This window comes from Aspergillus chevalieri, chromosome 6, assembly GCF_016861735.1.
Source record: "Aspergillus chevalieri M1 DNA, chromosome 6, nearly complete sequence".
In the NCBI taxonomy this organism is placed as follows: Eukaryota; Fungi; Ascomycota; class Eurotiomycetes; order Eurotiales; family Aspergillaceae; genus Aspergillus; species Aspergillus chevalieri.
The window spans coordinates 1,977,638-1,989,854 of record NC_057367.1 but is presented as its reverse complement, the minus strand read 5'-3'; the positions used below and the strand labels follow the sequence as shown (position 1 = coordinate 1,989,854).

The 12,217-nt window shown below is 50.3% G+C and overlaps 5 protein-coding genes across 5 annotated transcripts; 2 read left to right on the top strand and 3 right to left on the bottom strand.

The window, feature by feature from the left end:
* Positions 1-224: 224 nt before the first annotated feature.
* On the bottom strand, positions 225-1,944 carry ACHE_60711S (betaine-aldehyde dehydrogenase; the record flags this gene model as incomplete). The annotated part of the gene is made up of 2 exons (XM_043281915.1): positions 225-1,239; positions 1,289-1,944. 2 exons carry the CDS (start codon positions 1,942-1,944, stop codon positions 225-227), a joined length of 1,671 nt encoding a protein of 556 aa, XP_043139347.1.
* Positions 1,945-2,714: 770 nt separating this feature from the next.
* On the top strand, positions 2,715-4,412 carry ACHE_60710A (GMC family oxidoreductase; the record flags this gene model as incomplete). The annotated part of the gene is made up of 2 exons (XM_043281914.1): positions 2,715-2,973; positions 3,031-4,412. The coding sequence occupies 2 exons, from the start codon at positions 2,715-2,717 to the stop codon at positions 4,410-4,412; spliced, it is 1,641 nt and encodes a 546-aa protein (XP_043139346.1).
* A 451-nt stretch (positions 4,413-4,863) lies between these two features.
* ACHE_60709S (N-acetylglucosamine-6-phosphate deacetylase) lies at positions 4,864-6,193 on the bottom strand (the record flags this gene model as incomplete). Its single annotated transcript, XM_043281913.1, has 2 exons — positions 4,864-5,760; positions 5,819-6,193. 2 exons carry the CDS (start codon positions 6,191-6,193, stop codon positions 4,864-4,866), a joined length of 1,272 nt encoding a protein of 423 aa, XP_043139345.1.
* A 1,348-nt stretch (positions 6,194-7,541) lies between these two features.
* ACHE_60708A (unc-93 family MFS transporter) lies at positions 7,542-9,210 on the top strand (the record flags this gene model as incomplete). Its single annotated transcript, XM_043281912.1, has 3 exons — positions 7,542-8,153; positions 8,206-8,909; positions 8,964-9,210. The coding sequence occupies 3 exons, from the start codon at positions 7,542-7,544 to the stop codon at positions 9,208-9,210; spliced, it is 1,563 nt and encodes a 520-aa protein (XP_043139344.1).
* A 352-nt stretch (positions 9,211-9,562) lies between these two features.
* On the bottom strand, positions 9,563-11,497 carry ACHE_60707S (S10 family peptidase; the record flags this gene model as incomplete). Its single annotated transcript, XM_043281911.1, has 6 exons — positions 9,563-10,375; positions 10,425-10,592; positions 10,641-10,656; positions 10,707-10,830; positions 10,881-11,102; positions 11,152-11,497. The coding sequence occupies 6 exons, from the start codon at positions 11,495-11,497 to the stop codon at positions 9,563-9,565; spliced, it is 1,689 nt and encodes a 562-aa protein (XP_043139343.1).
* Between the last annotated feature and the right edge of the window lie 720 nt (positions 11,498-12,217).

Below are 12,217 nucleotides of genomic sequence, written 5' to 3'. Positions count from 1 at the left end.
CTCCTTTTTTTGCTCTTTTGGCATATAATCTCACTATATATGTTGGCTATGATATTGTTATGTACTTATGAGTTTCCAAGAGCGTTGCTTGTATATTGAATCGAACTTTATAGACAAGACCAGATTTCTTTGCTATATACTCTTCATGTACTTTTCCAATTATCCTTAGATCCAGTCTACATGACATCGCTTATAACGCACAAAAAGGGAAAAGAAACAAGGGCTTACAGCTTGGCGAAAACAGTGGGCACAGTGCCGCTCATGTCCACCAAAGTGCTCTTGTTCTGCAACCAAGCCTCGATACCCTTGCGGCCATTCTCAACGCCGAGACCACTCTTCTTCCATCCACCCACAGCCATCTCAGCCGGACTCTCACCCCAGGTGTTGATCCAAGTGATACCAGCCTGCAGCTGGCCGATGATACGGTGTGCCTGGTTGATGTCCTTGGTGAAGACACCCGCTGCGAGGCCGAGCTCCGTGTCGTTGGCACGGCGGACAGCCTCTTCAACGGTGTCGTAGTAGAGAATCGACATGACAGGACCGAAGATCTCGTCCTTGACGATTTTCATGTTGTCCGTGCAGTCGGTGAAGACGGTCGGACGGACCCAGTAGCCGTTCTCCAAGTCCTTGGGAACCGAAGGCTTGCCAAGACCACCGTAGATGAGCTTAGCCTTGTCGGTCTCGATTCCTTGACGAATGTATTCGGTGACCTTCTCCTGATGGATCGCAGAGCTCAATGGACCAAAGTTGGTGGCTTCGTCAAACAAGGGTCCCGGACGCACATGCTGCATCTGCTCGAGGAGACGCTTCTCAAATGCCTCCTTCCAGCTGCGGGGCACAAACACACGAGTGCCGTTGGTGCACACCTGGCCCGTACTGTAAAAGTTGGCCATCATGGCACCATTCACCGCATTGTCCAGTTCAGCATCGGGAAGGATGAGAAGTGGGCTCTTGCCTCCCAGTTCCATAGTTACATACTTCATTTTACCGGCAGCGGATCCAGCCACCTTCATTCCGGTGCTCACCTGGCCGGTGAAGGAAACCTTGGCGATAGTTGGGTGAGAAGTCAAGTAGGAGCCAACATCGCCCGCACCGTAGACTACGTTGAACACACCGGCGGGAAGGCCGGCTTCCCGGTAGATTTCTGCGAGCGTCTGGGCGTGAAGAGGGGTGTATTCACTGGGCTTGTAGATCATGGTGTTTCCGGCAGCCAAACATGGTGCCGACTTCCAAAGGGCACTAAAAGAGGTTAGCGCGAAGCAAATACATGACCTTTTAAAGCACCTACATTTGAATAGGGTAGTTCCATGCACCAATTCCGGCGCAAACACCCAGGGGAGCCTTGTTGGAGTAGACCCACGCATCCTCTCTGAGCTGGGTAGTTTCGCCGTTCAGACCACCGCCACCAATGAAATTAGCGTAGTACTCCAACACATCAGCACCACTCAGGACATCAACAGTGCTGGTTTCTGTGTAAGCCTTGCCCGAGTCCAGAGACTCAACGCGGGCAATCTCGTCGTTTCTCTCCCGAAGCAAAGCGACGGCCTTCTGAAGGATGCGGGCACGAGCGGCAGGAGGGGTTTGCGACCACGAGGGGAAAGCACGGTCCGCGGACGCAATGGCCGCATCAACATCGGCGTTGGAAGCGACATGGATATCGGCCAGAGTGTTTGCATTAGAAGGGTCCAAGGTCTGGAAGGTCTTGCCCGAAGTGGCAGACTTGATTTCACCGTCATAGAATGGTTGACGGGGCGATTGAACGTCGGACGACATTATGGGTGGTATGGTTGCAGTTGTAATGTATAATAGACTTTGAAAATGAGGAGGAGGAAAAGAGGGGGTTGTATAGATTATTATGGTATCTTTTGAAAGTTGAAGCTTTACAAATTTAGCTTGGCAACTACAGACTTGTGTGGGCAGAATCCCACACCGCCCATAAGCCATTACGCAAAAAAAAGAAAATGAAGTGGGTGACTCCACCGGAACAGAGCGTTGCCCGGCGATTAAGATAGGATCAACTCCGAAGGTTCCTGATGCTTACTTTTTCCCAATTCTGCTAATAAAAGGTATCTAGGCGTTGCATTAGTGCTGCTTATCTATACCAAAAGGATTCTAGTACATAGTAAAGCACCGCCCAGTGATGATAGAGAATGTCATCAAAAAAAGGCAAATTAATCCCAGACCGGTCGGCGAGAATTTCCGATCCGAGGTCTAACCTCTTTGCGTCTAGTGCGTCGTACGATCTCTCGGCGGACTACTCAGTGCAGGACACTTTACCTAATATGGATTAGTTCCCTCGAGCGGTGACGTCGCGAAATCCGCAGAAAACTGAGCAAAAACAACCTTATTTGATCTTGATAGAGCCAGAAAAGAACATGATGAATAGCAGTTCAACGTAGCAGAAGCCCTGGAAGAAAGCGATTCAACATTCTTAACATGTTTTAGGTAATATCGCTGGCAGTGGAATGCTTTGAGTCTTGTCTGTAAAACTCCCAGGCTCCAATGATACCGCTGGATGCCGGTCCACTTACCTGATTAGGAGCAGTCCAAAGGAAAAAAAAAAAAAGTATCACCGCATTTTGTCTTAAATTTAATCTGGTTCCAATCTTTTTTTTCCCTTTTTCTCCGACATCTTTTCTTTTTCCTCTCTACTGTCTATATTTCCTTCAACCTCCGCCCTTCTCCGTTGCTTCGTCCTTCCGGCTTCATTCAACATGGCTACCACTACCGTTACCACCAGTGAGTTCCCCGCCAGCGATGTCAACAACTACGACTACATCATCGTTGGTGGTGGCACTGCTGGTTGTGTCATTGCCAGCCGGTTGGCTGAGTACCTCCCCAACAAGCGTATTCTCGTCATTGAGGGTGGTCCCAGTGACTACATGGATGACCGCGTCCTGAAGCTCAAGGAGTGGCTCAACCTGCTGGGAGGCGAGCTCGACTACGACTATCCCACCGTCGAACAACCCATGGGTAAGTGTCAATATAAAGGTGTCAAGAGAAATAGGAAGAGGACTAACATTCCTCTAGGCAACAGCCACATTCGTCACTCGCGCGCCAAGGTCTTGGGTGGTTGCTCCAGTCACAACACTCTCATCTCGTTCCGTCCCTTCGAGTATGACTGTCGGAGATGGGAGAAGATGGGCTGCAAAGGTTGGGGCTTTGAGACGTTCACCCGCTTGCTCGACGGCCTGCGCAACACTGTCCAGCCTGTCCACGAGAACCACCGTAACCAGCTTTGCAAGGACTGGGTTCAATCCTGTTCTACCGCCCTGAACATCCCCGTTCTTTCCGACTTCAACAAGGAGATCCGTTCCAAGGGTGAACTGACTGACGGTGTTGGTTTCCTCTCTGTTGCCTACAACCCTGACGATGGCCGCCGCAGCAGCGCTTCTGTCGCCTACATCCACCCTATCCTGCGTGGAGAAGAGAAGCGCCCCAACTTGACCGTTCTGACTAACGCTTGGGTGTCGCGCATCAACATCGAGGGTACCACCGTTACTGGTGTCGACGTCACTCTTCAGTCCGGTGTTAAGCGCACTCTGCGCGCCAAGCGGGAGACCATCCTGTGTGCCGGTGCTATCGACACTCCCCGGCTGATGCTGCTCTCTGGACTGGGACCGCGCGAGCAGCTGTCGTCGCTGAACATTCCTGTGGTCAAGGATTTGCCTGGTGTTGGTGAGAACCTTCTCGACCACCCCGAGACTATCATCCTTTGGGAGTTGAACCAGCCTGTTCCTCCCAACCAGACCGTCATGGATTCGGACGCTGCCATCTTTCTGCGTCGCGAGGCTGCCAATGCTAATGGCGATGACGGCCGGGCTTCCGACATCATGATGCACTGCTACCAAATTCCCTTCTGTCTCAACACGGAGCGCCTTGGATATGATGTGCCCAAGGATGCCTTCTGCATGACCCCTAACATCCCTCGCCCCCGCTCCCGCGGTCGTCTCTACCTGACTTCGGCTGATCCCTCTATGAAGCCTGCTCTTGACTTCCGCTACTTCACCGACCCTGAAGGCTACGACGCTGCCACCATCGTTGCCGGGTTCAAGGCCGCACGTGAGGTCGCCAAGCAGTCGCCCTTCAAGGACTGGATCAAGCGTGAGGTGGCTCCTGGCCCTAAGGTCCAGACCGACGAAGAACTCTCCGAGTACGGCCGTCGCGCTGCGCACACCGTGTACCACCCCGCTGGTACCACCAAGATGGGCGACACTGCCCGTGACCCGTTGGCCGTTGTCGATCCCAAGTTGAAGGTCCGCGGTCTGAACGGTCTCCGCATTGCTGATGCGGGTGTTTTCCCCGACATGCCCACTGTCAACCCCATGTTGACTGTGCTCTCCATTGGTGAGCGTTGCGCCGAAATGATTGCTGAAGAGGCCGGCTGGACCCGCAACCAGCCCAGACTGTAATCGAATCGCCTGTAACGGGTGTCCTTTCTCTTTTTCTCTTTGAGAAGGACGAATGGTACCCGACGTCAACTTCCAGCGGCGTTGCATTGGAGTTGAACAGGATATATTAATTTTCTATTCTGCTTTGTATATCTGTTGCTATTCATGTATAAAGTTTTGGGGGATATTTGCTCTTTGATATGTTTGCTTCTGAGCGCTTGAGATTCCCTTTTCAAAAGCACGATATATATACATTTAGATGGAGATGTAGACATGATACGCTACGAATGTACATGTTTCTCCGAATTTGATATCTTGAACCAATATTAATTCAAAAGCAATTAATCTATTGGTTATCTACAGTATCTAGCTATATAATGCGACGAATCCAAATGGCAGGGTTGGCTAAAGCCCAGGAAAGAGGTATTAAAAATCCTTATACCAAAACAGCAAAAGAGAAAAGAAAAGAAAACTATACATTCTTCTCTCCATCGAAAATCTTCACCCCAAATTTCCACACCTGATCAACAGTCAAAGTCGGACCGGCATCAGAATCAGTGTCATCCAGAACGACAAGATCGGCATCAGCGCCCGCATTCAAGGTACCTTTGACATCCTGCAGACCCAGCATCCGCGCGGGGGTGGCAGTGACGGCACGCAACGCATCAGCAACAGATGCATTAGACCAGCGCCGGAAATTGTTCACGCACTCAATCAACGTCGCAGAACTACCAGCGATCTTATTGGAGCCCTCGAGCGTCAGACGAGCACCGGATTTGATAATCCGGTCCCCGTTGGTCCAATCATAGATGCCGTCGGGGAGTCCACAGAGGCGCATAGCGTCGGTGACGAGAACGAGACCCTCGGGATGGGCATGGTAAGCGATCTTAATGGAGGTGGGATGCAGATGGATCCCATCCGCGATCACACCGTAATATGGCCGACGATGTCGCTCGCTTTGGCCCAAGAGGCCGAAGATACCCGGATTGCGGTGTTCGAAGGGTCGCATTGCGTTGAAGAGATGGGTGACCATTGAAGCACCGTTCTGCGTCGCTGCTAGCCCTTGTTCGTAGGTGGCGTCTGAGTGGCCGATGGAGTAGACAATGTCTCGTTCTACGAAGCGTGGGATGTGGGCGGTCATATTGCCCACTTCTGGGGCGGCGGTGATCATCTTGATGGATGAATTGAGGTTTTCCTGACCGTAGCAGTGGACCAAGTCCTTCCAGTCTTGAGAAGCCTGGAGGACCTCTGGCTTGTGGATACCATTGCGGCCGGAGCTGATAAATGGGCCCTCAACATGAGCTCCCAGTGATTCTGCGCCATCTTCTCCGCGATGGTAGCTGTTGGATGGAGCAAGCGAAGGGAGGACCTATTTCATTCTTTTAGAAACCAAGCACACATGTGAAGATGTTAGACGTGTTCCGCACCTGCCAATATACTTCTGGCGTGGAGCTAACAACCGTTGGCAAATATGAAGTCACTCCGGTCCGCGCCAGACCCTTGTTGACAATGCGCAACCCATCATCATATGCTTTTCGGGAAGCCTGTGGTACCGAGAAATCAAACCCCTGGGCGCCGTTCAACTGGACATCGATAAGACCGGGAGCCAGGATACGGCCGCCCAAATCGATTACTTCATCGGGCAAGAGATGCAGTTCATAGAAGGCGACTTGGTCTCGGAGGATTTTGCCGGAACGTGAATCGATCCAAAGATCCTGTTCGACCAGTTCCTTGTCTTGAAGGATGCGGCAGTTGGTGAACTTGGTGATACGGGGGGTGGTTGTGGTCTTGCCGGGCATCATGTATGCTTGCTTGTGCTATGATGAACTATATAGATGATGGCATAAACAACGGGAAATATATCCGAGGCAGTGTGTCAATGTGCGACATGTCAAACATGAGGGAAGAGGACATAGGATGAAGATATAACAGGCACCGACAGAGAAACATATGGTTCTCTTCCCCAGGCAAATGCACGTTTTGCCTTAACCAAAAAGAACTGGATGATGCTTATCGATGATGCGGATACGACATTGATGGTACTGTATGATACAGTACGATACACAGGGATATTACTTACCGTACGAGTAGAATACAGAGCATATACAGAGACACATGCATACAGATCACCTGATCCCTGTCAATTCGAGGGTCATCTCAGTCTGCATCCAACCTCACCTCTTAACTATCCTCCTCTCTTCGTTGCATATCCCTTCATCCGTCTTCAATTATATCCAATTCCATTGGATTCCACAACTCAATTGCTTCGTTTTCAATCGCTTTCACCAATCACTTATCAGTTATCACTCCCCGGATTTCTGACTCAGCCGATTTTTGCCCGAATTTCCCGCATCCGGACATCGACCCAGTCCGTCGCACAATTCTCAATGCAACCGTCACTTCGTTTTCGTGCAACGATGACAAGTGTTTGCCCAGCCTCGCCAGGACATTGACGTTTCTGTGCTCTTCAATGCGCGGCTATCATAATGATGCCAATGACGATGATGCTGCTGCTGCTGCTGCAAAACCCGCAACGGAACAGGCCGTGTCCTGCTATCTCCCCCGATAAACACCGCTAGTTTCAAGCCCAATAGAATCAATAGAACATTATCTCGTGTTCGGCACTAACCCGCGAAACAAGCCACTAAGTTAAATGGCTTTATTTCAGGTCTCGTGTTCAATTTCCTCGTGCATATCATATCATATTCTCTTTTCTCCATTCAATTCCAATATCAATTCTGCAGCTTCGCGCCTTCTCTCTCTCCTCTTTTTCTTACTGAATTCGCACATACTTCCTCGTGGTGCAGATATAAACTAGAGGGTCTCTCTTGCCTTTTTGTCTCAGCATCGCCCCCCCAACCGGTCACTGCGCATCCCTTCATTCTTGCTCTTTCCTCCAACCGGTGGATTGTCCATTTCTATTTTTTGGAGATCGACTTTCCTTTCTCTGCTATATTGGCTGTGTACATATAGCAAACATATATATACTTTCGCCTTGTTTGTATCTTTGCTTCCTCCATCGGGTCACACAGAATTTCATTGTTCATATGTTTGCTTGATTGATATACATGACCACTGTGGTGTATATATTCTTTGTCCTTCCATTTCTTCCTCTACATTCTTCCTATTCGCACTTCTTCACATAGGATTATGTCGACCCTTTCAAGCAACGTCGAAATGCAACCCGACACCAAGCACAGCGAGAAGAAGGACCTGGACTGGGCATCCAGTGTCGATCCTGAGTCCATGGACCAGTCAGAGCCCTTGGGAAAGCCCTGGATGTACAAGCCTTGGAAAATCGGCACGTGGACATTCCCGTGGTTTGCTTCCCCGGAGGTGCAGCTGGTGTTGGTATCTTTTGTCTGCTTCCTCTGCCCTGGTATGTTCAATGCCGTCAGTGGCTTGGGCGGCGGTGGTCAAGTGGATGCCAAAGACGTTAGCGATGCCAATACCGCCCTGTACAGTACTTTCGCTGTCGTCGGTTTCTTCGCTGGTTCTATCGCCAACTGGATCGGATTGCGCTTGACTTTGTCTATTGGTGGCTTCGGTTACTTTCTCTACGTCGCGTCTCTGCTGTCCTACAACCACAACCAGAATGTCGGTTTTCTCATCTTCGCTGGTGCATTGCTTGGTGTATGTGGAGGTCTTCTGTGGTGCGCTCAAGGCGCTGTCATGATGAGTTATCCGAATGAGAAGGAGAAGGGCAAGTTCATTGCTATTTTCTGGGTCATCTTCAACTTGGGTGGTGTCATTGGAGGTTTGGTAAGTAGAGTCGTCCCCAGTGTCTTGATATACTGAGCTGACGCCGTATCAGATCCCTCTGGGTCAGAACCTGCACTCGAATTCCGGACAGGTCAATGATGGCACATACATCGCTTTCATGGTCCTCATGGCCATCGGCTTCATGCTCGCCTGGATCCTCGTGGATTCGAAATACGTCATGCGCAAGGATCGTTCTCGTGTTATTGTTATGAAGAATCCCACCTGGAAATCCGAGCTCGTGGGTCTCTTGCAGACACTGCGCACCGACTGGTACATCATATTCTTTTTCCCCATGTTCCTGGCAAGCAACTGGTTCTACGGATACCACTTCAACAGCGTCAACGGCGCCTTTTTCAACATCCGCACCCGCTCGCTCAACAGTTTGCTGTACTGGCTTAGTCAGATGGTTGGAGCTTTCGTGTTCGGTCAGACATTGGATCTGAAATGGTTTTCTCGTCCTACCCGTGCTAAGATCAACTTTGGCCTTCTTCTGGCCATTACCATGGCCATTTGGGGCGGTGGTTATGCCTTCCAGAAACAGTACACCCGCGACACCGTGGCCGCAACCAAGGACTGGACTGACGGTGGTTATATCGGTCCCATGTTCCTCTACATCTTTTACGGATTCTATGATGCTGCCTTCCAAACCTGCGCATATTGGTTCATGGGATCGCTCACGAACAACGGTCGGAAACTCGCCAATTTCTCTGGATTTTACAAGGGTCTTCAGTCTGCCGGTGCAGCGGGCATGTGGCGGTAAGTTCACTTCCAAGGCACATAAATGTACGGATTGCTAATTGTCATGTACAGTATGGACGCACAAGGCACAGCTTTCATGACGGAATTTGCCTCTTGCTGGGGTCTCCTCGTTGGTAGTCTCCTGATTGCTTCGCCAATCATTTTCTTCAAGATCAAGGAACACTCCGATGTTGAGGAAGATCTCAAGTTCTCCGACGAAACTCGCAAGGATGTTGGTATTCCCATGGAGGATTCTCCAATGCCTTCCTCTCCCTCCCAAAAAGAACACGGGGAGGAGAAGACCGTTTGCCATGGATGATCAATTTCATCTTTTTGGTTTATCCATAGTTTGGACGAGATTCTCTTTATTTTTGGTTTTCGGTTTTCTATTGGTCATTTGGTTATTATCCTTTGTACCTTCGATGTGCACATAATAGTGTCTACTTGATGAGTCAGGCACATGGTGCCCCTGTGTTTGGGGTTGAATATAACTGTTCTACATGATTTCTGTTACGTCGGGTATTTACAGATGTATATCTTGCATGCATTAAGCCGCAGTGTATTATATGCACGTGGCCATTAGTGTACCCGTAAGGGGCATGTACTTCGTATGTATAACAACGGTATCAAACCAGTCGTACGACAAGTCATTAGTCGTAGCAGTAAAGTCATCAGTGACTACCGCTAGCACTAGCACTGGCACTAGCACTAGACGTAGCCGAAGGCAACGGAACCGAAGACTGCGTATGCGTAGCCTTAGCAGTACCATTGGTGACATAAGGCTCATCAAGGTCGTTAATCTTCACCTTACCCTGCGCAATATCCCAGCCATTCAGCGTACGGTTGAATAACTGCAGCGCAGCAATGGGCTGATAATACGGCACCTCGTGGCCGGCCTCATAAACCCTGGTGAACGAGAAATTCCCATACTCCCTCGTCTCACCATACTCGACCCCATCAACGACCATCGGCGCATAACCCGCAGCGCGGAACTGCTTCGCATGCGTGTAGTTTGCAGCAAGCGAGATGGCCTCGCCACCGAACCAGTTACAGATGTAATCCGCGTCACCGTAGATCAGCGAAACACGAACAGGGAGCTTAAGGATCTCCTCAAGATCGTCGATGAAGTTCGGCCAGACGAAGTCGCCGGTCTGCTGGAAGGCGTAGTACACCTCTGCGCTGGAAGAGGAGTAGTTGAGGTTGACGCCGAGGGCATTCTTGACAGATGGCTTCTGGAGGTATTTGTCGTAACGGGCTGGTGGGGTTGGGTCGTTGCTTGGGTGGCGGATATCGTAGACGCCGCGGCCGGAGTACTGGTAGTAGGGGCTTTCAACGTTGTCGCGGCACATATTGGCGGCTTCGGTGCAGATGCCGTAGTCTACGAGGGAGGTGCGGTTTGTTTTCTTGCAGGAGGCGATTTGATCCTGGCAGCCGTTGGACATGCTGTTGGCGAATTTCATGTAGTTGTAGACCGTGTCGTTGATCTAGTTCGTTAGTATATAACACGTCTACTTTACAGGGATGGGAACTTACACTCTTGATACCGTAGGTGTTCTTGACGGCGAATTCAGGGTAGTGAGGAGCCTGAATGGCTTCGTCGATGATACCGTTGATGATACCCAGAGACTCAAAGTCAAGAGCGATACCTTCCTTCTCACCAGACTCAATCTTCTGGTTTTGCTCGTGGAAGTGATTGAAGAACTGTCAAGTTAGTACAATGCCATTATCCCGTACACCGGAAGAACTCACAGCAGGTCCGTAGTGTCTAAACAGCAGTTAGCGTATATTCTTTCTGAAATAGGGGATTCGACTCACCCTCCGTAACTCTCTGTCCACAGGTTGAACTTCTTGGACTTGATTTTAGAGTCCAACTTTGGCAAACCACCAAGAAATCCCTGCAGGACTTCCCAAGCGGCCTTTGCAGCGAGGTCCGTGGTATCTAATCCCCGGTCAACAAATGCACATCGGGACAAGAATGGCAGGACGCACCAGTCAAAGTAGCATTGATCTTGGGGTATCTACCCTGCACGCCATCGAAAGTCTCATCTTCGATAGCACCAGTAAGTGGATTGAGCGAACCAAGCTCAGTGTCGCTGTACGAGAAGCCAACGCCCAACGGCTGGGAAATGAAGAGCATGTTGGAGACCTCGTTGAAAGAGTGCGGGTTGATATAAGTCTCATAGCTAGAGTTGATATGACATGGACCCAGTTCTGCGTTCATTAGCACTCGATCATAAGCGATTGAAATGGGAAAACTCACCTTCCAACAACCCAATCAACGAGTCACTTCCCGGACCACCGTTCAACCACAAGGTAATGGGCGCATTCTGCGGATCATGCCTAGCCTCGAAGAACCAAAAGAAGGTATGAGAAGTCGGCGACAGGTCAACATAGCCGGAGTACGACTTGACTCCCGGAGTCGTCTCACAGATCCCCTCTTTGCCTGGTTCCTTGTACCGGATGGTGATGTTGTTGGCTGTCGTGAGGGTTTGGACGTCGGTAGGTTCCTTGGGGACCTGGCGTCTACCAACGTGAAATTCGTTTGTTGGGTGGGCCAGGCTGGTCGCAGCCAGCGACAGGAGGGATAACAGCTGGGAGCCGCGCATGGCCACAGCCTTGGTGATTTGAAAGAGGGGGGCTATTGAGCAAAAAAATATATATATATATATAGAACAAGGAAACACCACCAGCACAGCTACGCAACACAGCTAATAGAAAAGACTACTGAAAGGACGCAACAGCTTCCCTTATATAGACGATCAGGAGACCCGACCACCCGTGATGTACATAGTACTAACCCAACCCAACGAACGGAGCACAGAATATCCCCCAACACTGATACCCCGTCCAGAGTCAGTAAGCAGGACAAACACAGAAAGCGCGATGGTCTTGCCCGGGCCCACATGGCGCGAGTGAGATGATAAGCAGCGTAACTCCGTATCTGGAGCTGCACCTATCCTAGAGACCGAGACCGAGACACAGACATGGGCAGGGTAGTATCTGGTGGATGTTTGGCGGCATACTCCGTTCATTGTATTCCGTAGAGCACAGAATCATCGCCAATTGGGCCAGTATGTACGGAGCAGGAGTTCTGGATCTGAGCTAACTCCGGAGTCCGTGCAAGCACGCAGCAAAAGCAAAAAGCAAAAGCACGATGGCAAGCTTTCGGGAGGCAAACTGATATGCCTGAGATATCCTTATTTCTGTCTGCCTATCGTTCCGGTTGCCGATCCGTTCAGTGCGGGATTATTGGGGAATACGGGAGACACTGAGGTCTCGTGGGATCGTCATTTGCTGTGTTTGTCGCTTGATTGTGTTGGTTGTTT